This window comes from Papio anubis, chromosome 1 (genome assembly GCF_008728515.1).
Source record: "Papio anubis isolate 15944 chromosome 1, Panubis1.0, whole genome shotgun sequence".
Lineage (NCBI taxonomy): Eukaryota > Metazoa > Chordata > Mammalia > Primates > Cercopithecidae > Papio > Papio anubis.
In genome coordinates, this window is record NC_044976.1 from 90,822,809 (window position 1) to 90,849,792 (window position 26,984).

Sequence of the window (26,984 nt, forward strand, 5' to 3'; positions counted from 1 at the left end):
AGTAATATGTAACTAAAAGCACTGAACTATTTTGACAACTAGATTGATTTACAATTTATATACATTTTACAGAGATTAAAATTTTCAGGATCTCTCTATTCTAAAATTTTCAAATAAAAAGATAAATTTCCTAAAAGAGATTATATTTAGAAGCAATGATAATATATGAAAAAAGCCCAGGCTTATTTCATATTGTTTAGATGATTTTCTGTCTAATTGTTTTGTGTTTTTTGTCTTCCTTATTATAGTAATTCAGACTAATGACCCACATTTAAAATACGCAATAGTGGCTAACTGAGTAGCTATTGTGTATTATAACTAAGAAAAATACTGATCAGTAGTTTCCTGTTCAGCAAAATCGGAAGAATAAGGAGGTCTTTGAAGTTGTACTCTTTTGTTTGTTTGTCTTTGCTTGCATCTTCCTTTGCATGTGCAATATACAAATAAGCCTTTAGGTGAAATGTATTTATCCCCCCCCCGCTTTTGCAACGGACTTACCCTAAGTCATCATCAAAACACTATGTCTTTTTTTTTCTCTTTTTCTATTGTAGTGAATTAGATATATGTGCACATTCTATGTTTATGTTTAAATAATTTGTTTTCTGTATCACAAGTTTTCAAATTAAACTATGGAGAATTATTGTTAGTTGCCTATGTTGATTTTGCTTCTAAACATTACCCTTGAATTTTTAACACAGAAAAATGCCTCAAAAATCTTGTCAATTTTGTATAGATGTTATTTTTCCCATTGTGGTGTTTTTTTTTTTTTTTTTTTTTGGACTATCACTGTTATATTGTGTTAATATTCTACAAAACTCTGAAGGGTACCAACGTGCAATTTTTACATTGTGTAGTATTATGAATTATTTCAGGAGACATAGATGATTGTGACACACTGGCACTAACCTGCATGTATGACCATCGGCCTTCAAAAACCCTGTCTCCAATATATGAGATGGATGTAATAGAAGCATTTGAGCAGAAAGTGGAATCAGAAACACATGTTACAGATACGGATTTTGAAGATGACCAACATTTTGCAAAACAAGATTGGACACTACTAAAGCAACTGCTCTCTGAACAGGATTCAAACTTAGATGTTACAAATTCCGTTCCCGAAGACTTAAATTTAGCACAGTATCTAATCAATCAGACACTACTTTTAGCGCGAGATAGCTCAAAACCTCAGGGTATAGCACATATTGACACTTTGAACAGATGGAGTGAACTAACATCTCCACTTGATGATTCCTCAGCGAGCGTCACCATGGCTAGTTTTTCCTCTGAAGATTGTTCACCTCAAGGGGAGTGGACAATTCTGGAACTGGAAACTCAGCATTAAGTGTTAACATTTTGGAAAAATGTATGCCACTCCTTTATTTTTTGATGCCTATATTATATCCAAATGATAATTGCATTAGCCAGATATAAACTTTCCTTAATATTGAGTCTTTCCAATTTAATGAGGTAAACATAGTTTATTTATTAATATATCACATACAGAAAAATGTTTTTCTAAAGTTTTTGAGCATGTTTTCTATAATTATTAGAAAAATTAGAAGACTTGTAAGGAAACCCTTGCTTCAGTTTTCCTTTCCTAACTGATCATTTGTTCACTTGTTCATTATTCAAGAATTTAAAATGTGAATGCACAAGTAGATCAGTCCCTTTACTTTTTGCTCTGCATATGGTAACATAGTAATTTAACAATAAAAAACTTACTGTGCTTGTGTCCATTCATGTAGAGTTTTCTGTGAATAACATTCAAACTCACATTTAGGTGATTGAGGCTGATAGCTGAGTGTTGGGGAAAATCTTAGCTTTCCCAACAATTCAGGCCCAGGAAATTCTGAAGCAAGTACATCTCAAATTTCAACCACATCATTGCTAAAACAAGAGAAATGGAATTTCCTGTCTCTCTCTTTTGGGGATATATCCAGAGAAGAGAATCTGCCCTTGTTCAAAAGCATAAACTTCCTTTACAGGTAGTCGCTCATTCTCCATTTTCTATTCCATGTTAGGGATATGTTGGAACTGCACCTGCAGTAAGCCAGCACTAAATATAAACTTGAAAACGAGTATATGAGGCAACTGAGTTATGGAGTTTAAATTGTGTGTATGTGTATGTATGTGCACACACACACTCATGTTTGCTTTCTTGGTGTGTCAGTATACGCCAGTTCCTTATTTCCTCAGTCAGATTGTCTTTCAGTCTGTAATTCTGGTAGTAAGTCAAAGATAAAAACCTTTGCTACAAAATGCTTCCTGTTAGCGAGTACTTGGGTATTCCTGATGTTGGAATTTTGATATTGCCTGTAGGATTATGGGATTTCATAAATAAGCCTCTCTCAAAGCTTTGTGACTCATAATTCTCTGAAATATGTCAGAAGTAAGGAAATAGTTTAGAATCCCTTTTCTAAATTAGTGAAGTCTTCAAAAAATAATATGATCTATAACCGTATTGAATACCAAGTCATTAATGCACAATTATTTGTTCTAATAACATAGTTATGTTAGGGTTAGCTGCTCATCTATTATACCATAAATTTACTATGCCTTTTTTAAAACTAGCCCTGTGAAGAGGAGCACTTGTTCAAGAAACAGTTACTAACTCATTCATTCAAAGTCAAGAAACAGGCTCTGGATTTAGGCACTTGGGTGTAAAGAAAGTAAGACTTGATTCCTGCCCTAAAAATAAATAGATAAATAAATAAATAAATAAATAAAAAGTTTCTAATAAGGGGACATGGGAGGAATAAGAGAAAGCTCAAAATATGGTATTACAAAAACTTTGTACCTTAGAGCTGGATGGGAATTTAGAGATTATTTCGTCTTATCTCTTCAAATTCCAAAGAAGGGCTCTGATGCCCAGAGGAATGAAGAGCTTGCCCAAGATCCCACAGCTAATTTGTGGGCTAGGATTCAATATCTGTAGCCCACAATAATACCACTTTGTTATTGTTTCTACCACACAACACACTTTATTTTTCTCACAAACCTGAGATCAAATACACTTACAGGTAGTTTGCAGTACAAATAGTTTGCAGTGTAAAGAAGTATTATATGATAGAGTCTAAAGACAGCACAAATTCCCAAGACACTGTTTTCTTTTTCTTCAAATGTGAAACTTTTAAGGGTTATTTTCAGTAAACTTCCTCAGAAGTTCACAAATTTATAATTGAAAATTTCTTTTCCCAGTTTTAAGGTCTTAAAATCTTCTTAAACTGCTAAACATTAAAATCTACTGAGTTTCGCATCACATCTACAAGTAGATAACTGACTAGGAAGGCATTTTGCTTATGTAGTAACCACCCAGAGAATTTCAGGACATACTGTGTTTTCATAGCATGCTCTTTGTGAACCACACAACATGTTAGATTCTATGCTAAGTGCTTTAAATATGCATTAACACATCTAATTCTATGAGATATGTCTTCTTATCTTTATTTTACACATGAGGAAACTAGTGTAGAATACTTACCCTGGATGAACTACCATTGTGGAAGAAACCAAAGGAGAAAATAACATACTATACTATTGTTTGTATGGGAGTCCAGAAGGACAGCTTGTCAGGAAGAGGTTAGAGAAAACTTTTTAGGGCAAGTAATAATCTGTGACTGCTTCAGAATTTCTACGGCGGAGTTTTATTAGCTGCAGTCTAGTTGGAAGTTAAGCCAAGGGACTTGGCTTGAAGAAGCACTTGTATAGCGAGCACTTTGCTTTTACTTAGTATGCAGATAATAAAAATATAAATCTTTTTAAAGATGCTTTTTGTACATAGTTTACATGAGATTGCAAAACTCTAATCATCCATATGAAATTTTTTTTTATTTTGATTTGGGTTGCTTAGGGAGGAATGATGAGGTTTATGGAAAGGGTTTAAAGCCCCCATTATACCATTTTTTGGTGAAACCAGGTAACATCTGATGCTGGCCCAAGGATGAGTAGGAATTTGGTGGCACGGAAGTCTAGATAGGGCACTACATTAAGGAATAGTGACCAGGGTGGGTATTGAGTATAGGGAGGAAGAATAGTAGGAGATAGGGCTAAAGAGTTGAGCTGGTGGGCCGGGCGCGGTGGCTCACGCCTGTAATCCCAGCACTTTGGGAGGCCTAGGTGGGCGGATCACAAGGTCAGAAAATCGAGACCATCGTGGCTAAGACGGTGAAACCCCGTCTCTACTAAAAATATAAAAGATTAGCTGGGCATGGTGGCATGCGCCTGTAGTCCCAGCTACTTGGAAGGCTGAGGTAGGAGAATCACTTGAACCTGGGAGGCAGAGGTTGCTGTGAGCCGAGATTTCGCCACTGCACTCCAGCCTGGCGACAGAGCAAGACTCTATCTCAAAAAAACAAAAAAGGAAAATAATAATAATAATAAAAACAGTTGAGCTAGTGCTGGGTTCCCAAAGTTGTTATAAATGCAGTCTTCAAAGTGTTTAAGCCTTGGATTTGGTGGGTATTATGTCTCCTTTATTATGCATTCATTTATTTAGTTTAACACAATGTATTTCCATGTTCTTGGGAAATAACCACCTACAACTCACAATGAGTAATGACCAAAGTTGTTTTTTAAGTAGTTAGGTAACATAACCAGGTGTGTTTTAGAAAGATAACCAGCAGTAATGAAGATGGCCAAGTATGGAGAAGTGCCCAAACCTGTCAGGATGCAATTATGATAGTTTTGTTGACCTTAGAAATAGGGAATTGAGAAGGATTTGGTAATAGAGACATTAGGTGAGTTGAGACTTATAGAACTTGGTGAATGATTACATAGTATCAGAAGATGGAAAGAAATTTTTAAATTGTTGTCAGAGGCTGGACACGGTGGCTCACACCTGTAATCCCAGCACTTTGGGAGGCTAAGGCAGACTGATTGCTTTGAGCCCAGGAGTTCAAGACCAACCTGGGCAACATGACAAAACCCCATCTTTAAAACAAATTTTTGTTTTAACTAGCTGGGCATGGTAACACGCATCTATAGTCCTAGCTACTCAGGAGGCTAAGGCAGGAGGATCACTTGAGCCCAGGAGTTAGAGACTGCAGTGAGCTGTGATTGCACCACTGCACTCCAACCTGAACAATAGAGTGAGACCCCATCTCAAAGAAAGAAATTGCTATCAGAAATAACATTCATTCCACATACCGAGGGCCTACTATGTTCCCAAAACTTTGCTAGTGCTGGGAATGAAAAGATGAATGACATAGCCTTGAGCATCTCCATCTAATAAGGGAGATTGTTAAATAAAAATTGCAAAATTGCAATGTTAAGTGTTATAATAAAGCTGAGTATAAGTGTAATTTGGAGTGCTTGGATGGGCTGCTTTGCTTTCTAAGGATTAATAGGAATTCATAAGGCAAAAAGCCACACTCTTGGCAGAAAAAGTTCAAAGGCAGTGGGGAATTCTGTTGTTTCGTATGGCTAGAGAGAGAAGGAAAGGGATGGGAAGGGCAGGGGATGAAGTTGGACAGGAAAGTAGAATCCAGAGATTAACAGGATCAGGTTTGCATTTTAGATGACTCTGGTAGCAGGATGTCGGATGGAATGGAGCAGGGTGACAAGGCCAGGAGACTAATGAGTCCGTTGCAATAATAAAAGCTTGAATAGGGCAGTGGCAGTGGAGACAGAGGAGTGGACATGTTTGAGGGATTTAAGAGGTGGAACTGAAAACTTTAGTGAGTCTTTGGATGTGGGAAATGAGAGATGGGAATCATCTTAAAAGACTCAGTTTTCTGACTAGGGTGCCTGGGTGGTTGATGATGTCATTAACCAAAAACAGGAGCAAGTGTAGGAGTGAAGATCAGTTTAATTTGGGACACACTGAGTTTGAGATGCCTAGGGGGACATTAAAGAGGCTGAGGACAAAATGCTGTGGAATAGTCAGAAAAGCATGAGACAGACACTGAACTGGTGCATTCAGAAGTAGAAGTAGGAGACCAAGGTGAGGAGAGTAATGTTTTGTTTGTTTTGTTTTGTCGAAACAGGGTCTCACTCTGTCCCCCAGGCTGGAGTGCAGTGGCACAATCATCACTGCAGCCTCAACCTCTCAGGCTCAGGTGATCCCCCCACCTCGGCCTCCTGAGTAGCTGGGCCTACAGACATGACAGGCTAATTTTTGTATTTTTTGTAGAGACAGAGTTTCGCCATGTTGCCCAGGCTGGTCTCAAATTTGTGGGCTCAAGTGATCCTCCCATCTCAGCCTCTCAAAGTGGTGGGATTACAGAAGGTGTTTTTTTTTTTCGTTTTTTTTTGTTTTTGTTTTTTAAAAAAATTCAATGTTAGCAAGAGAATGATAAGTTTGGGAGCCTCATATGATGCTTTAGAAGTGTAAATTGCCTTTCTGATAAGCAACTAGGCAAGCTATGTCAGAAATGTAGTGTTTTCTTTTTTCTTTTTCTTTTTCTTTTTTTTTTTTTTTTGAGATGGTCTTGCATTGTTGCTCAGGCTTTGAGTGCAGTGGCATGATCATGGCTCACTACAGCCTCAACCTCCCTGGCTCAAGCAATCCTCCCACCTCAGCCTCCCAGGTAGCTGGGACAACAGGCACGCACCACTCCGCTTGGCTAATTTTTTATTTTTTATTTTTGTAGAGACAGGGTCTCCCTGTGTTGCCCAGGCCAGTCTCTGAACTCCTGGGCTCAAGCGATCCTCCTGCCTTGGCCACCCAAAGTGCTGGGATTATGGGTGTGAGCCACCATGCCAGGCCTATAGCTTTGTATCTTTAAGCCCTTTCTCCTCTTGGGATCTACCATTAAGGAACAAGGCCTGTTTACTGCCATACCACCCTGAACACATCCGATCTCTTGTGATCTTGAAAGAAATAAGGCCAGACATGGTGGCTCATACCTATAATCCCAGCCTCCCAAGTAGCTGGGACTACAAGGCGCCTACTGCTGCACTTAGCTTTATCTTTTAACTCATATTTTTAATGTCTTCTACAAGGCACAGAAAAATAAGTAGTTGTGTTCATTTTTAAGTAAATAGTAGTAAACAGTTTCAAATGCTGATTAAGGCATACACTTAGACTAGTCCATTTGATTTGAAAATTAGGATTTTATTTGTGCTTTTTGTTAATTACTGGCTTTTAAAAGATCAGTAGTAGGGGCAGAAACTAGTGGGTTGAAGGGTGAACAGGAAATAAGTAATACTTATTCTTTCAAGGAGCTTGACTGAAAAGGAGACAGTGGTAGTTTGAAGATACTGCTGTTTTTAAGATAAAAATGATTTCAGCACTTTGAAAATAAGTTGGAAATGATCAATGAATCAAGGATCATCAAGAAAGAGGCAAGAAGAGGTAAGATTAAGCACAAAGAGTATCAACTGATATGTGGCGTTTCAAGGAACTTCAGGTGTTGAATATAACTAAAGCACCAAATGCGTGTGGACAGCAGTGAAGATAAAGCTGGAAATGCGCCGGCAGACCGACATATGATGAGCCCTGTAGACGGTGGACAAAGACTATGAGCAAGCCATTTAGGCAAACATCTGAAGAACTTAAAAATCAAACGCAAACACACAGGACTGTTTCATTAAGATCACTTGCATTCTAACAGGTTATGGTGAATGGAAAGCTGATGGTTCCTGGTGGGAAAAAAGATAATTTTGAATTTGGACATGTCACATTTGAGATGCATTTGACACACCCAAGATACATAATATATTGTCTTTCAAAATTCAGAAACCTAATAAACCATGATCTTAATATCCCCCACTCCATCTCCTGCTAGTTTTGGCGGGGGGTGGGGTACTTTATTTGGCTCGGTTTTGAGCTATTGCAAGGCGCCATTTTGGAGTTCTGATTATATATTCTTCTCCAGTTGTATTTATATACTTTTTATTTTGTAAATTCAAATATCAAGACTTTTGAATCTGGCTTAGCTAGATATGAGAAGTGTACATTTCTATCATGTTAATATTGTACAGATTTTAGTGTTTAGTGTTTGTGATTCACCTCTCATACAGTGGTTTCTTAATTACTTCCAAACTTAACCAATATTAGTATAAGAATTTTCTAATTTTGAGAATTTCAATTCTACTCTGATGCTGTATTTTTAGTTTTTTATTTTTATTTTTATTTTTGAGACACGGACTTGCCCTGTTGCCCAGGCTGGAGTGCAGTGGCACAATCACAGCTCACTGCAGCCTTTATCTCCTGGGCTCAAGAAATCCTCCCACCTTAGCCTCCTTGTAGCTAGGACAGCAGGCATGCACCACCATGCCTGGCTTTTTTTTTTTTTTTTTTTTTTTTTTTAGAGATGGGTTCTCGTCCTCATACCTCAGCTTCCCAGAGTGCTGGGATCACAGGTGTGGCCCAGCCTTGCCCAGCCCCTGATGCTGTATTTTCATAACACCATCCCAATCCATTAAACATTGAATTTCCAAATCAGGAATACATTAGGAAAAACAATCTTTTTATTCAGAGACATAACATTTTTCCAGATGAGGGCTGTCATGAATATAAAGTGTACTGAAGTTTACCTCTTTCAATTCCATGCTTAATTTTAGCCTGGCAAATGAGCTTAATTTTAAAAATGCAACTGAAATACACCTGCTTTTAAACAATTACATGCTTAGGAAAGAAAATGTCTAATACTCCACAAAATTGTTCTTTTACGTCCATGCAGCTCTGAAAAATATAACCTAGTCAACTGGAGAGATGAAATATATACATACATACATATGTGTGTATATATACATGCACAATCTACTTTGTTAAATAATCAGGAGACCATTGGCCTGAGGTTGTCTCCATAATTTGAGTTTCTACTTAAGGAACTGCAACTTAACTTAGTACATAACACACTGAAAACTAATTTAAGAGTATAATATACAACTGAGTCTCAGCCAATCCTAAACAACTGAGCTTCTGCTATCACAGGCTACCAACTGATCAGACCATGTCCAAATAAGGCAAACTCACAGCTGTAACCAGCCAAGCTATTTCTGTACAATGGTACCTTGGTATTTCCCCGGGATTGATTCCAGAACCCCTACAGATACCAAAATCTTCAAGGTCATTTTATAAAATGGTGTATGGCCGGGCATGGTAGCTCATGCCTGTAATCCTAGCACTTTGGGAGACTGAGGCGAGCAGATCACTTGAGGTCAGGAGTTGAGACCAAAGGGGAGAGTTGCTTGATTCCCCTTGCAGGAGGCAGGATGTGCGAGAGGGGTGTGGCTTCCTTGAGAAAGGGGGAGCATGCAGATGGGCAGGTGCAGAGGTGGGGCCAGTACTTCGGGCTCCAGCTCCACGGTAGTGTCTAGGGGTGGGTGCCTGCAACCCTAGTGTTACGAAGCTCTTTCAGCTTTGCATCTGCAGATGGCTTGAGTGTTAATAGCTCAGTGGACCCTCTGCCTTATCACAAGGGCAGAGGGCCAGCGTGACAGCTTTCTGTATCCCGAGATCATGCCCAGTGTCCTGGAAGAATCGGATCACACTCGTGTTTGAAGGATGGATGCAAGGTTTTGTTGAGTGGTGGAGGCGGCTCTCAGCAAGATGGATGGGGAACCAGAAAGAGAGATGGAGTGAGAAGGTGATCTTCCCCTGAAGCCAGGCTGCCCAGCCGCCAGATTTTTCTTGGACCACCCCCATCTGAATTCCTTTTGACATCCAGACTTCCTCTTCTTCTCTCTTTCTCCTCCACGTTGTTTCACTATCTGTCTGCTTGCCTCCTCGTCTCCTCACTTGCTAATCTGCTCTGGAGTTTGAGGTTCAGGGGATTATATGGGGACAGGATAGGGGCGTGGTGGGCCAAAAGGCAAAACAGGGTGCAAAAACAGAAATGCCTGTTCTTATTTAGGGCTGTGCAGGTATCTGGGCTTAAAGGTGGGGATTTTGCCGGGGAACCACCCTCTTCTACCCAGTATTTCCCTGTCTCCTGTTCATATCAACAGCCTGGCTAACATGGCAAAACCTCATCTCTATTAAAAATACAAAAAATTTAGCTGGGTGTGGTGGCAGGCACCTGTAGTCCCAGCTACTCAAGAGGCTGAGGCAGGAGAATCACTTGAACCTGGGAGGCAGAGGTTGCAGTGAGCCGAGATCCTGCCCCTGCACTCCAGCCTGGGCAACAAAGTGAGACTCCGTCTCAAAAAAAAAAAAAAAGGCCAGGCATGGCAGCTCACACCTGTAATCCCAGCACTTTGGGAGGCTGAGGCAGGTGGATCACCTAAGGTCAGGAGTTTGAAACCAGGCTGGCCAACACAATGAAACCCCATCTCTATGAAAAATCCAAAAATTAGCCAGGCATGGTGGCACGTGCCTGTAATCCTAGCTACTTGGGAGGCTGAGGCAGGAGAATCGCTTGAGCACGGGAGGCAGAGGTTGCAGTGAGCCGAGATCATACCACTGCACTCTAGCTTGGGCAGCAGAGTGAGCCTCCGTAGCCACCCCCCACCAAAAAAAGAATAAATTTAACCAAGGAGGTAAAAAATACGTACACTGGAGACTATAAAACATTGGTGAAATAAATTGAGGACAAGTAAATAGAAAGATATTCTGTGTTTATGGATTCGAAAAATTAATACTGTTAAAATGTCCATTCTATCCAAGGCAATCAACAGATTCAATGTAATCCCTATGAAAATTCCAATGATATTTTTCACAGATATAGAAAAAAAATTCTAAAAATTTTTAATTATATATATATATATTTTGAGATAGAGTCTCCCTCTGCCACCCAGGCTGGAGTGTAGTGGTGTGATCTCGGCTCACTGCAACCTCCACCACCCTGGGTTCAAGTGATTCTCCTGCCTCAGCCTCCCGAGTAACTGGGACTACAGGCGGCCACCACCATACGTGGCTAATTTTTTGTATTTTTAGTAGAGACAGGTTTTTGCCATGTTGCCCAGGCTGGTTTTGAACTCCTGAGCTCAGGCAATCCACCCGCCTCGGCCTCCCAAAGTACTGGGATTACAGGAGTGAGCCACCACACCCAGCCAGTTTTATTTTTTAATAAAAATAAAATTTTTATTTTAAAAACTAAAAAAAATAAATGAAATGATGTAGTATTTGCATAACACCTATGCACAATCCTCCTACTTTAAATAATCTCTAGATTACTTATAATACCTAATACAATCTAAGTGCTATATAAATAGTTGTTAGACTGTATTTTTTACTTGTATAATAATATTCTTTATTGATATTCTTATTGGGTTTAAAAAAATTTTTTTTTTGGTTGGACCTGGTGGCTTATGCCTGTAATCCCAGCACTTTGAGAGGCCGAGGTGGGAGGATCACTTGAGGTCAGGAGCTCAAGACCAGCCTGGTGAACATGGTAAAACCCTGTCTCTACTAAAAATACAAAACTTAGCCAGGCGTGGTGGCGCATGCCTGTAATCCTAGCTGAGGGCGAGGCTGAGGCAGGAGAATCGCTTGAACCTGGGAGACGGAGGTTGCAGTGAGCCGAGACTGTGCTACTGCCCTCCAGCCTGGGTGACAGAGTGAGACAACATCTCAAAAAAAAACAAGACAAAACAAAACCGACAACAACAACAACAACAACAACAAAATATATATATGTGTATTTCATGGTTAGTTAAATCTCTGGATACAGAAGTCACACACACGGAGGGCCAACTGTACTTCCCATTTCTGTCTATAAATATTCACTGCCCAAGTTGCAGATTGGAGCTCTCTGAGCCATTTCTGCTTCTGAGTACTGCCCAATTCATGAATCATTTTTTGCTCAAATAAACTGTGCTAAATTTAAATTGTCCAAAATTGTTCCTTTGACAACTTTTAAGAAAGTAAATATCTTTCTACAGTTTTCTGATTTAGAGTAAATTATAGAGAAAATTCAAGAAATTTAGAGAATTCTAAATTCAAGAAATCAGAAAATAACATCAAATGGAATCAAATAGAAGAAAGGAATTATTATAGAACTTAGTGGAACTTAATTAGAAATCAGAAAAAGTAGAACTGATAAATCTAAAAGCTGTTTTTTGTTTTGTTTTGTTTTGTTTTTTGGTAGAGACAGAGGTAACCAGGCAGCTCTCAAATTCCTGACCTTAAGGGATCCTCCTGCCTTGGCCTCTCAGAGTACTGGGATTACAGGTATGAGCCATTGCACCCCGCCTAAGTGTTGATTCTTTTTTTTTTTTTTTTTGAGAAAGAGTCTTGCTCTGTCACCCAGGCTGGAATGCAGTGGCACGATCTCAGCTCACTGCAACCTCTGCCTCCCAGGTTCAAGTGATTCTCCTGCCTCAGCCTCCCCAGTAGCTGGGATTACAGGCACCCGCTACCATACCCGGGTATTTTTTTTTGTATTTTTAGTAGAGATGGAGTTTTGCCATGTTGGCCAGGCTAGTCTCCTGACCTGGTGATCTGCCTGCCTTTGCCTCCCAAAGTGCTGGGATTACAGGCATGAGCCACCATGCCTGGCCAAGAGCTGATTCTTAAAACAATCCACACACTAGCTTAATGGAGAGAAAAGCCTAAGTATACAATATTAGAGAGTACGTATGGAAATTAAGGAAATAAGTATTTGGCACAGCTACATACAAATATAGTTGAAAACCTGATTGAAATGGATGACTTCTAGGGAAATACAAATTACCAAAATGGATTAAAGAGAAAACTTAACACAGATTATTAACCTTGGAAGAAACTGAGAAAGTGTTCAAGACCTAACCCTCAAAATAGTGCTAACTAGTGTCACTATTTAAGTCATTTTAGAATATGGAGAAAGAAGAAAAGCCAACAGATGCGATTTAAGAAGCTATCATAATATGATCAGCACAATCTGACTAAAGATAGCATAAAAGAGAAATTTATAGAATAATATCACGTATGTCAACAAATGCAAAATTCCTAAAAGATAAAGCGGCATATTAAAATAAGAATACATGGCAATGTATTTAAGAAAAGCAAGGTAATTTTATAGGAAAACTACTCATATAGTACACCCATATTAATAGGTCAAATAAGAAAAATATCTCAATATATGACAAAATTGAACTTGAAACAACAAAATTAACAGAGTACTATAAGAACACAGCAGTGGTATTTTAATATAATCTTTCAGTGAGAATGCACATGAAACCCAGAAAAACACATGAAACTCAAGTCATAAAATAGAAGATTGAAATTTGGCTGTTTAAAATTTAGAACTAAGATATGACTAAAATATCATAAACAGAATGAAAAGACAAAAGATAAATTGAGAAATTTTTGCTTTTTAACAAAAATTAAAATGCATGTAGTTGGAAACAAATAAAAGATTTTAAACCAGACTCATAATTTAAAAAGCATTAGAAAAAGACCCATACAAGAAAAACTTTTAGGCATGGTGCAGTGGCTCACGCCTGTAATCCCAGCACTTTGAGAGGCCAAGGCAGGTGGAGTGCTTGATCCTAGGAGTTCAAGACCAGCCTGGGCAGCATGGCAAAACCCTGCCTTTATTAAAGGAAAAAAAAAACAAAACCCATGTTTGAAAATAAAAATAGATTCAATAAACAATAATAAATTTGATAAGTGGGGATATTATAGGTAAATAAGTGAATATGTACTAGCCCTTTTTTTTTTTGAGATGGATCTCCCTACATTGCCCAGCTGGAGTGCAGTGGCACCATCTCAACTCACTGCAAGCTCCGCCTCCCGGGTTCACGCCATTCTCCTGCCTCAGTCTCTCGAGTAGCTGGGACTACAGGCGCCCGCCACCACTCCCGGCTTATTTTTTCGTATTTTTAGCAGAGACGGGGTTTCACCATGTTAGCTAGGATAGTCTCAATCTCCTGACCTCGTGATCTTTCTGCCTCGGCCTCCCAAACTGCTGGGATTACAGGCATGAGCCACCGCGCCTGGCAACTAGCCCATTTTTTCACTTAGGAATTACAAATGAAAACAAGTTGGTTGCTTTGCTGACAATATAAAAAATTATTGGAGATAATCACAGACTCACCACCAATTTGAATGAAGTAGAAAAACAGTTCCAAGTACTGTTACACTGTACAAGTTTAATTATTGGTCAAGTCAGATAACTTGCTTAGAATTCAGTTTCACTTCTAATTTTCAATATCAAGCTAAAATTCTGTGCAGATTACATTAAAACTCAATGCAAGAACTGTGTGTGGGATGATTGTGCTTTTCATAGTAAATGAGATAACATCTAAAAATTACCAAGGAGAAAAGGAAAACACTCTGGGGTGTCATATGTGGCACAAATGGCTGAGTCCATTTAAATTACCACAAGGATTTATTTACAGCACATCAGCGTCATGCAGCTATTACTGCCATCACAGATTTAACACCCTTATCTGCTGCTTTTTAATTTTTTTATTTCCTTAGAAGTAGGAAAGAATTCATAAGATCATTGTTTAGTTGATTCTCCCATAAATTTTTTCTTAAAAAATTGTTGATCAGCGACTGGGCGTGGTGGCTCACGCCTGTAATCCCAGCACTTTGGGAGGCTGAGGCGGGCAGATCTCGAGGTTAGGAGATCGAGACCATCCTGGCTGACATGGTGAAACCCCGTCACTACTAAAAATGCAAAAAATTAGCTGGGCGTGGTGGCGGGCGCCTGTAGTCCCAGCTACTCGGGAGGCTGAGGCAGGAGAACAGTGTGAATCCGGGAGGCGGAGCTTGCAGTGAGCCAAGATTGCACCACTGCACTTCAGCCTGGGCGACAGAGCAAGACTCCGTCTCAAAAAAAAAAAAAAAAAATTATTGATCATCTTAAAATTCAAACACAGTATTAACATCTTCTAGGCTGGACGAGGTGGCTCATGCCTGTATTCCCAGCACTTTGGGAGGCCAAAGCAGGAGGATCTCTTAAGGACAGGAGTTCAAGACCAGCCTGGGCAACATGGTGAAACCCAATCTCTACTAAAAATACAAAAGTTAGTCGGCTGTGGCTGAATGCGCCTGTAATCCCAGCTACTCGGTAAACTGAGGCGCAAGAATCTCGTGGGAGGCAGAGGTTGCAGTGAGCCAAGATTGCGCCATTGCACTCCAGCCTGGGCAACAGAGTGAGACTCTGTCTCAAAAAATAAAATAAAAAACAAACCAAAAAAGAGGAAATGAAATCTTCTTGGAAATGACAATTCAATCAATAGATTTTTAACTTGGTGATACTACTAAGGGAAGAAAACATTACATATGTAAGAATTTTTAGAAAAAAAAATTGAGTTTTCCCAAGTACTTTTTTTGGAAAGATATAACTGGTTACCTGAGTCATCCATTGGAATGATGTTTATCTATGAAAATAGTCTCATTTTTGTGTTTCAGTTCCCTTTATTTTTGTTACCAGTAATATATCTTCATTAATTTTCATTGCCGTAGTGAAAAGTTGAAGAGTGTATAGTTTCTTTGAATGATTTACATACTAAAAACTTTGTAATAAGAAAAAAGGCCAGGCACCGGTAGCTCATGCCTGTAATTCCAGCACTTTGTGAGGCCAAGGCGGGCAGATCACTTGAGGTCAGGAGTTCAAGACCAGCCTGGGCAACATGGTGAAACATGGTGAAACTAAAAATACAAAAATTATCCAGACATGGTGGCACACTCCTGTAGTCCCAGCTACTTTGGAGGCTGAGGTGGGAGAATCATTTGAACCTGGAATGCAGAGGTTGTGGTGAGCCAAGATCATACCACTGCATTCCAGCCAGGGCAATAGAGCGACACTACATCTCAAAAAAATAAAAAATAATAAAATAAAAGAGAAAAAGTAGGAAAGCAAATTAAGAATATTATTTGCAAAAAAGGAGAGAAAGATTTATATTATTAATATGTAAATATCTCATATATCAATCAGAAGAATGCTAACAGCCTAACAGAAAAACTAGGCAAAAAATAACAAGAGAAGAAATAGAAATGGTCAATAAAAACACAGCGAATGATAAAATTGTTTATATACTAGTTAATAAAGAAGTACAAAACAAAACATGTTTGTCTATTTAATTGATAAGAAACAAAATTATAAAACCTAATGTTGGATGGAGTACAGCAAGATTGGCATTGAATTCATATATTATTAATGTAATAAATACATTGTCAGTTGGTACAAACTTTCAGGAAAGCACTTTAACAATAGGAATAAGGGACTTAAAAATAAATTATGATTGTTAACTCGATAATCTCATTTTTAGAAATTTAATGAATAATCTGAAATTGCTAAGATGTATACATATATGTATATATAACATTGTAAATGTTATGGAATGTGGAAATTATTAAATATTACTTTATTTTGATATGTTGGGATATTAAGCTACTTTGATAAATATTATGTTTAATGAGAATATGTGATGGTATTGGGACTGCCCACAATCAAGTGAAGAAGTCTGATGCCAATGTATATGTGTCGCATAATCTATGAGAAAGACTGCTGTTGTAGTCTTACGTGTCAACTTGGCTAAGCTAAAGTACCCAAGGATTTAATCAAACACTAATCTAGGTGTTACTGTGAAGGTATTTTGTAGATGTGTTAAACCTAGACAATCATTTGACTTTCAGTAAAAGAGATTCTCCTCAAGAATATAGGTGGGCCTCGTCCAATCAGTTGAAGGCCTTAAGAGCAAAAACTGAGGTTTCCTGGATATGAAGAAAACCTACTTCAAGACCAAAGCATCAACTCCTGCCTGACTTTCCAGCCTGCTGGCCTGCTCTACAAACTTTAGACTTGCCAGCACTCACAATCGTATGAGCCAATTCCTTAAACTTTTTTTTTTTTTTTTTTTTTTTTTTGAGACTAGCTCTGTTGCCCAGGCTGGAGTGCAATGGCATGATCATGGCTCACTGCAGCCTTGACCTCCCTGGGCTCAAGTGATCTCCCACCTCAGCCTCCTGAGTAGCTGAGACTACAGGCCTGTACCACCACATGCGGCTAATTTTTGTATTTTTTTGTAGGGACCAGATTTCACCACGTTGCCCAGGCTGGTCTCAAATTCTTGGGCTCAAGTGATCTTCCCACCTCAACCTCCCAAAGTGCAGGGATTACAGGCATGAGCCACAGAGCCTGGCCTAAGTCACTTTCTTTCTTTCTTACTTTTTTTTTTTTTGAGACAGGGTCTTGCTTTGTTGCCCTGGCTAGATGGAGTACAGTGTTGCAATCTTGGCTCACTGCAATCTCCACCTCCTGGGTTCAAGCGATCTCCTGCCTCAGCCTCCCAAGTAGCTGGGATTACAGGTATATACCACACCGCCTGGCTAATTTATGTATTTTTAGTAGGGACAAAAAAAGTTATATTTTTATACCAATTTATAATGTATTTATTACATTAATAATATATGAGTTCAATGCCAATCTTACTGCACTCCATCCAACATTAGGTTTTATAATTTTGTTTCTTATCAATGAAATAGATGAACATGTTTTATTTTGTACTTCTTTATGTCATGGGGTTTCACCATGTGGGCCAGGCTGGTCTCGAACTCCTGGCCTCAAGTGATGCACCCGCTTCAGCCTCCCAAAGTGCGTGAGGCACTGTGGCCTGGCCCTGGCTTAAATTTCTTAATATGTATAAAGAAAAGTAGAGTGGTACTTCCTAAAATTTCCTTAAAGACATCTCATCTTTCCTCTATCGAGTTCCCTGGAGCACAGACATGATGATAGCTGGAGCTCTGTCAGTGTTCATGAGGGTGACAGCCAGACCCCAGGGATGGTGGAGTAGAAAGCTGAGAGGAGGCTAGGTCCCTGAATACCTCATGAAACTACTACTATAGCAACTCTAGATACCCATGTCTGAACTGCTTTTACATGAGGGAACAGAACTTTGTGTGTTTAAATGACTATCGATTTGGATTTTCTCTTACATGTAGCCAAACCTAGTCCTAATTGATAAAGTATATACAAATATATTACTATCAAGAGTTAGTTCTGGGTTTTGGGAGCCAATCTTGTTATACTATTCTTTCTAAGAGTTTTTCTTTTAACAATAAACATGTAGTCATTACTCATAATAAAAACTTAATAAAAATTACTTAAAACAATGGGGTTATTTCTCCTGACAACTTTTATTATAATTGTAAATATTGTAATTGGAACACAAAGGGTGGATCTCATTGTGTCTTCAAAAGACACATGATAACTTTTACAATTAACATTAAATTTTGTAGCACACCAAGCAAGTTAAGTGGGTTTATTATTGTTATTATTTATAGACAGGGTCTCTCTCTGTTGCCCAGGCTGGAATGTAGTGGTGCTATCATAGCTCACTGCAGCCTCCACCTTCTGGGCTTAAGCCATCACCCTGCCTCAGCCTCACAAGTAACTGAGACTACAGGCATGTGTCTCAGCATCTGGCTAAAAATGGGTTTAAACTAAAGAATTAGCTAGAAAAAAGACCCATTAGTTTTAGTTTTTATTTTCATCAAAGTTATATGTAAATATAGAATCAGGCCATGTGCAGTGGCTTATGCCTAAAATCCCAGCACTTTTGGAGGCCGAGCCAGGGGGTCACTTGAGGTCAGGAGTTCGAGACAAGCCTAGACAATGTGGTGAAACCCTGTCTTTACAAAAATACAAAAATTAGCCGGTGTGGTAGCACATGCCTGTAATCCAAGCTACTCAGGAGGCTGATACACGAGAATCACTTGAACCTAGGAGGCGGAGGTTGCGGTGTACCGAGACTGCGCCACTGCACTCCAGCCTGGGTGACAGAGCAAGACTCTATCTCAAAAAATAAGTAAATAAATTAATTTAATTTAATTTAAAAAAGTATCAAATCACTCTGCAAGTCTTACTGAAAAAGCGGACAAAAATCAGTCCCCTGTCTGGCTCCATCCATCCCCAAATCCCACTTTCTACAACAACCACTTTCAAGCCTCCCAGCTATTTCTTCTTTGTTGCCATTTCTCTAAATAACATGAACTCCCTGTGACAGAATCTGTCACAACATGCTTTTCAGTTTTAGGCATTACATATTGTCATCTCACTTTGGAGGAGGAGAATTTGGTTTTCATTTCCTCACCTCCATGACCCAGCATACTTGTATCATAATTTTAGTTACTCCGGAATTTAGAATTTACATTTTTATAGTTATGAAAACTGCTAAGCCAGTAAGTAACAATGATTGCTTTTTCTTCCTTTCTTCTCTTTGGAGTTAGTAACTGTTCTTTTTGCCTGCTTTCTTAGCTTTCTATGTAAACATCATTTATTCACACCTAAACTCTTCCTCAGTTATCTAAATATGATCCAGCATGTTCAAACATACCAGGTATGCATTTCAATTTCTCTTACTGGAACTCTCTCTCCTGGAGCCTCTGAACCTGTTTCAATCTGAATAGTTTATTCTTCAGGAGTACTGCAGTGCTGTCTTCCTGGATCTCCCTTCACTTTCAACATGAAGATTACTTCACCTCTCTCCTTATTAAGCTCCCTGTGTCCTGTCTCACATCTTCCTCTTTGCTTTATATCTTGTTTTGTTGAAGTGCTTCCTGCAACAGCATTCTGAGGAGTGCATGGGTGGTACAATTCTTGAGAACTTGAAACTCAGAAAAGGCTGAGTACACTGGCTCATGCCTATAATCCTGGCACTTTGGGAGTCCAAGGCGGGAGGATGGCTTGAGCTCAGGAGTTCGACGCCAGCCTGGGCAATATAGTAAGACCTCTCTCTCTAAAAAAAAAAAAAAAAAAAAAAAAATTAAAAAAAAAAAAAGAAAATCAGAAAACCTATTTAACCCATACATATACAGAAGAGCTTAACCATATATAAAATTCTTAATCAGAAACAACTTGATTCTTTGTAAGTCGTCTGGAGAATGTTAGGATTTTCTCTTTGGCCTTAATGTTGTAAGGCAGTATAATCATGTGCCTTAATGTAGGTATATTTTCATCCATTGTGCTAAGCACTTGCTGGATCTTGTTAATCTAGAAACTCATGTCCTTCAGTTCTAGAAAATTCTCTTAAATATTCCTTTGAGGATTTCTTCCCCCTCTATTTTCTCTGATCTGTCTTTTTGAAACTCCTGCTATTTAGGTATAGGACTGCTAATACCTTTTCTCTCCTATTAGTCTCTTTGTCTTTGTACTTCACTCCTTGAGACATTTCCTCAAATTTATCTCTCAGCCCTTCCATTCAAGTTCTCATTTTCATTACTGCTATTGTATTTTTAAATTTTAAGAGCTGTTGATTTTGTTCTTTGAAATTTTCCTTCTTAAGAGTATCTTGTTCTTGTTCCTTGGATGCAATGTTTTCCTTATCTATCTGAAGATAGAGGGTTTTTTTTTTAAGTTTTAAACTTTCTGCACACTGTATTTCCTCCAATTTGCTTTTTTCTATATGTTTGTTTCAGTCTGTTTTAAATTACAGGCATTCCTTGGCTGTTTGCTCATATTTGAGGGACTCAGTCTATTAAAATTCAGCTTGGATTAAGCTCTCAGTCACATCTGCTTGAACTGCAGCTATTTCAAACTGCAGGGAAAAATCTATGACTGTAATCAAGCTGAGAAGTCTATCAACCATGGCTCCTCAGTTTCACCTCACCGAAGAATCCCTTCTAGTGTCAAAACTCATATTTCTGAAACTATGGACTGATTGTATCTATTCTCTATTACTCACACCAGAGCAGAAAGCACACATTAGGGCAAAATGAAACTTTACAAATATAATGAGATTGTTTCATATATTCACATCTTTCAATTCAGAGAAATCACATTGAAGTAAAACCTTACAAATGTAATGGGTATAGCAAAGCCTTTAGTTTGTGTTCAAGCCTTCTAGTCACCACAGAATTCATACTTAAGAGAAACCTTACAAATGCAATGAGTGTGGCAAACCCTTCATCAAGAGTTCAAGCCTTAGTTGACATCAGAAAGACCATTCTAAAGGGAAATCATATAACTGTAACATATGTGGGAGAGGCTTTTTCCAGGTCTCAGAACTCACTCACCAGCCATCAAAATATATGTCTTTGGTGAAACCACACAAATGTAATGTACATGCTAAAGTTTTGACCCATGGATCAAAACTATGGATCATGAGAGGATTTATACTGGAGAGAAACCTCACAAATGTAATGAATGTATAAGGTTTTGGGTCAAACATTCATGATTTTGGTGTCATGAGAGGGTTTATATTGGAGGAAAATCAGACAAATACAGTATAGGCAGAAAAATCTTTAATCAAAGATATCTTCTCAGGATTTACAAAAAAATCACATTGGAAAGAACACTTACAAATGATATGATAAATGTTTTAAGCAATTCTCACAATATACTCTACAGAACTAGGTCTCCAGTTCTCCAAGCTTAACCTTAGATTTTATACACTGCAGAATACTTACAAGTGAAAAATAAGTTAAAACATGTGACATGATATATATCAAAGGCAGAAGGATGTCTAAAAACAGCCAGTTACCTTCAAGTTATAAAATATTTTATTCAATTATTTGAGGTTTCTTGAAAAGGCTACTTTACTATCTATAACTTTCCATCTGAACTTTGAAGTCTGTTGATATGCCTTTCTTAGAGGCCTTTTATGGTATCTCTGGGAAATAATCAATAGGATAAAAGGTGATGTCATTAGGTAATGTTTATTTCAATCCATGTTCTGGGAAGAACAAGGAAACTGCCTTTTAAAATTAAATATTGTCTGAATTCGCATTTGTGAGGGGCAGAGAGTAATGTAAAACTGTGTTAGTCATCATGCTGATTGCATTCTGGGGACCCTTCTCCAGACAGAGGGCCACTGTGGGATACAGGAAAGGAATGCTTTACCAACTAACTGTGAAATAGAGCAGACCAGGACCTTAGGAGACTGGGATTTTTATGGGAGGAGAGTAATACATTACTATGGACTGATTATGGTAGAAATAATGTGGGAAAAATGGTGGCTACCCTCTCCAGTCAATGGTGATAGCTGTTGTATAGCAAAGATTGACCAAAAAAAAAAAAAAAAAAAAAATTCTTGAAATTGAGGACAGAACAGGTATCAAAAAGGAGGATTTAATCAAAAGAACCAGAACGGCATGTCTTGAATAGGAATCAAATTTAACTGCTGGTGTTAAATTTTGCTTCTGTTTTATTCAGAATGTATCACAGTTCTCATGTTTTAATTAATAAAATTGAATATTTTTCGATAACTATGAATGAATTCCATTCCTTTTACCAACAAGGTTTTATCTCACCCCAGTAGGATACTTCATAATAGACACTAACAAAGCACTATTAGGCTCTTAAGATCGAAGGATCTATTTACTATAACAATTTTTTTATTGTAGAATCAAACAACATACAATTTTGGGAACAGATAATCGTGCTTTGCACTGGAGTTATTCTCTCTGCACTCTGCCCTAAGATACTTACGTGGGTATAATGAAAATCCCATAGAAGTGGATTTTCAGACTGACACCCTAAAACATGTATCACAGTTGATGAATAGGCACCATATTGTATTTCCACATGCCTTTTTCTTTTTCTTTTTTTTTTTTTTTGAGACGGAGTCTTGCTCTGTCGCCCAGGCTGGAGTGCAGTGGCCGGATCTCAACTCACTGCAAGCTCCGCCTCCCGGGTTTACGCCATTCTCCTGCCTCAGCCTCCCGAGTAGCTGGGACTACAGGCGCCCACCACCTCGCCCGGCTAGTTTTTTGTATTTTTTAGTAGAGACGGGGTTTCACTGTGTTAGCCAGGATGGTCTCGATCTCCTGACCTCGTGATCCGCCCGTCTCGGCCTCCCAAAGTGCTGGGATTACAGGCTTGAGCCACCGCGCCCGGCCACATGCCTTTTTCTTTTGCACTATATGAGACCCATGGCATGCACCTTAATTTACAAAAAGTTAAAATACAAATATATTAGGAATATGAAAAAGACTATGAAATGAAAGAAAATTTGCAAATAAAAAAATAACTGTCTCTTCTTTATGCTTGTAGAGCTCTGTGAAATAATTTGAAAACATCAATGTTGATGAATTTCCTCTTAAGAATGAACACATACAATATTTTGTTTGTTTGTTGTGGTAGGTAACTAGAAACTTTATATATTCACCCAAAGCATTTTTGTTAATTTGTACTTACAACCACTCCACTGGAACTGGAGTTGAACTCCACTTAAAGTTCGGTTTGGATGTTAAGAATGACGATGTCATACACTGGAGTGTTTTGAGAATGCTTATTGTAGAGTAGGGAAAGGTAACTGGCTTAGGATATTATGGTGGTTACTGGGTGGGGCTGGAGTGAGGGTACTTAGACAAGGTTTAAACTTCCAGCTGGTACCAAGGAAGAAAACACTCAGGCTTTATTATCAGCTTTCTCAGATGGGCAGAATAGGAAGAGGGAGTGATGAGGTATGTAAGGTGTTAGCAGTCAAACATCAAAAAATGGAGTCAGACTCTTTAGTACACCCTGAATTACTGCTTTTGAAACTCCTTACTTTTGGGTTGGGAAAGACTCCAATTTTCTTTATGACAATCGCTTACTGCATTCCTTTCCCTGCTGCACACATAGGTCCCATTGCACAATATGATTGTGAATATGTTTGTGAAATACTGTTTACAGAAAATGTCTAAGATATCTTTACACTAGTTCAATGAAAGTTGATCTGTGGAAATGTTTTTTAGATAATACATATATATGATTAAACAAAATTTTAAAAGACATTCTAACAGGTATAAGGTGACAGCTCATTGTGGTTTTGATTAGCATTCCACTGGTAATTAGTGATGTTGAGCACCTTTTCATATACCTGTTAACCATTTGTATGTCTTCTTTTCAGAAATGTCTCTTCAGGATCTTTGCCATTTTTCAATCAAATTATTTGTTTTCTTGCTATTGAGTTATGCTCCTTATAGATCTTGACTATTAACCCCTTATCTGACGTATGGTTTACAAATATTTTCCCCAATTCCATATGTGTCTCATTGCTGTGTTGACTGTTTCTCTTGCTGTGCAGAAGCTTTTTACTTTGATAAAATCCCATTTGTCTATTTATGCTTTTGTTGCCTGTGTTTGTGGGACTAAGGCCATAAAATCATCACCCAGATCAATATCAAGAAGCTTTTTCCCTATATTTTCTTCTAGGAGTTTTACAGTTTCAGTCTCATGTTATAGTCCTTAATCCATTTTGACTTGATTTTTGTACTTGAGATAAGGGTCTAATTTCATTCCTCTGCATGTGGATATCATTTTCCTGGTACCATTTATTGAAGAGACTGCCTTTTCTCCATTGTGTGTTCTTGGCACCTTTGTCAAAGATCAGTTGACCATAAATGTATTTATTCTGTGCCATTTCGTTCCACTGGTCTTTATGTCATTTTTTTGTTGATACCATGCTGTTTTGGTTACCATAGCTTTGTAGTATATTTTTGAGATCAGGTAGCGTGATGCTCCTAGCCTGTTCCTTTTGCTCAAGATTGCGTTGGCTATTCAGGGTCTTTTGAGGTTCCACACAAATTTTAGAATTTTGTTTCTATTTCTGTGAAAAATATCATTGGAATTTTGATAGGGATTATATTGAATCTGTTGATTGCTTTGAGTGGTATGGACATTTTAACAATATTAATTATTCCAGTTTATAAACACAGAATGTCTTTCTGTTTACATATGTCTTTAATTTATTTCACCAATATTTTATAGTTGTCAGTGTACATATCTTTTACCTCATTGGTTAAATTTATTCTTAAGTATTGTTGATACTATTGTAAATGAGATTATGTTCTTGACTTCTTTTTGGACATTCTGTTGTTAGTGTATAGAAATGCTACTGATTTTTTATGTTATTTTTGTTACTATAACTTTACTGAATTCATTTATTAGTTCTAACAGTTTTTTGGTAGCATTTTTCGGGTTTTCTGTATAATAAGGTCAGGTCATCTATAAATAGAGACAAAAAGACATTTGGATAGCTTTTATTTCTTTTTCTTGGCTAATTGCTCTGGCTAGAGCTTTCAGTCCTATTTTGAATAGAAGTGGTGAGAGTGGGGATTCTTGTCTTGTTCCTGATCTTAAATTAAAGGAAAAGCTTTCAGTTTTCCACCATTGAGTATAATGCTAGCTGTGGGTTTCTGATATACAGCCTTTATTATGTTGAAGTAATTTACTTCTATTTTAAGTTTGTTGAGTTTTTTTTTTTAATTGGGAGAGGATGTTGAATTTTGTCAAATGCTTTTACTGGATCTTTAAAGATGATCATAAGGCTTTTGTTCTTCATTCTTTTAATGTGGTGTATTACATTTCCTGATTTGTGTATGTTGAATTATCCTTGCATCCCAGAGATAAATCTCACTTGGTCATGGTAAATGATACTGTTGAATTCAGTTTACTAATATTTTGTTGAGGACTTTTGCATCTATATTCATCAGGGACATTGGCCTATAATTGTCTTTCTTTGTAGTGTCCTTGTCTGGCTTTGGTGTCAAAGTAATGCTGGCCTCATAAAATGAGTTTAGAGGTATTCCCTCCTCTTCAGTTTTTTGGATGAATTTGAGGATTGGTATTAATTCTTTGTTTGCTATAATTCAATAGTGAAGCCATCAGTTCCTTTGATGAGAGACTTTTTATTACCAATCTAATCTTCCTGTTCATCATTGGTCTGTTCAAATTTTCTATTTCTTCATGATTTAGCTTTGGTAGGTTGTATGTGTCTAGAAATTCATCCATTTCTTCAAGGTTATCCAATGTATTGGTGTATAGTTGTTCATAGTAGTCTTTTATGATGTTTCATATTTCTGTAGTATCAATTGTAATGCTTTCTCTTTCACTTCTGATTCCTTTCTTTTCTGAGATAGGATCTCACCCTGTCACTTAGGTTGGAGTGCAGTGACATGATCATAGCTCATCCTCCTGCCTCAGCCTCCCCAGTATCTGGGAATACAGATGCATGCCACTATGCTGGGTTAATTTTATTCATTTATTTATTTTTTGTAGAGACAGGATCTTACTATATTGTCCAGGCTAGTCTCAAACTCCTGGTATGAAGTAATTCTCCTGCCTTGGACTCCCAAAATGCTGGAATTACATGAGTGAGCCACTACACCTGGCCCACTTCTGACTTTATTAATTTGAGTCTTCTCTTCTTTTTTTTTAAGTCTAGCTAAAGGCTTGTCAATTTTGTTTATATTTTCAAAAAACCAACTCTTAATTTCATTGCTCTTTTCTTTTTTTTCTTTCTTTTTTTGGGGGCAGAGTCTCACTCAGTCACCCAGGGTGGAGTGCAGTAGTGCAATCTGGGCTCACTGCAACCTCTGCCTCTGCCTGGGTTCAAGTAATTCTTGTGCCTCAGCCTCCCAAGTAACTAGGATTACAGGCACCCACCACCACACCTGGCTAATTTTTGTATTTTTAGTAGAGACGGGATTTCACCATATTGGCCAGGCTGGTCTCGAGCTCCTGACCTCAAGTGATCTAGCTGCCTCGGCCTCCCAAAATGCTGGGATTACAGGCATGAGCTACCGAACTTGGCCTCATTGCTGTTTCCAGTTGTTTTATTGGTTTGTATTACATTTATTTCTGCTCTGATCTTTATTATTTCCTTCCTTCTACTAACTTTGGGTTTAGTTTGCTTTTCCTTGAGATGTTAATGTTAGGTTGTTTATTTGAGATCTTACTGTTTTTTATGTGTTTATTGCTATAAACTTCCGTTGTACAACTGCTTTTGCTGATGTCCTATAAATTTTGGTATGTTGTGTTTCCATTTTTGTTTGTATGTGTGTTCTCTTTTGTGAGTCATTTTGACTTTTGTTTTAGCCTGGTTCCCCAGAAAACAGAGCCCACGGCCAAGTTTGTGGAAGTAATGCTTTATTGGAGGGTTCACACCCAGGGAAGCAACAATGAGGGGAAAGTAACATAAAATGGAGAAGGAGGGAAGCAAATACAAGGTTCGTTGCCCTCAGCTCCACTATAAATAGCTGGTTGCTTGGCCACACAGGATATCTCTGGAGATGCCAATGGAACCTTTGAATCTCGGAACAGTCTCTCAGAAAGGGGAACGGTAAAAAATTTATCTGTTCACTCTTCCTTATGTGCATTTTCTCATTATTCAAAATTTTGTCCCACAGAAGTTAACTTTCCCACATTTCCAGAGTGTGGCATGGGCCACTTTATGGCAGC

General features: G+C 38.2%; 1 protein-coding gene across 3 annotated transcripts in view; it reads left to right on the forward strand.

The window, feature by feature from the left end:
- Positions 1-1,737, forward strand: part of LOC101004026 (AP2-interacting clathrin-endocytosis protein) — a 95,477-nt gene extending 93,740 nt beyond the window's left edge. For all 3 annotated transcript variants that reach the window (XM_009212890.4, XM_021944086.2, XM_009212867.3), the window contains one exon: positions 873-1,737. In XM_009212890.4, coding sequence (XP_009211154.3) covers positions 873-1,342 — 470 coding nt within the window. In that variant the 3' untranslated portion in view covers positions 1,343-1,737. The remainder of the gene's footprint in view (positions 1-872) is intronic.
- The last annotated feature ends 25,247 nt before the right edge of the window (positions 1,738-26,984 follow it).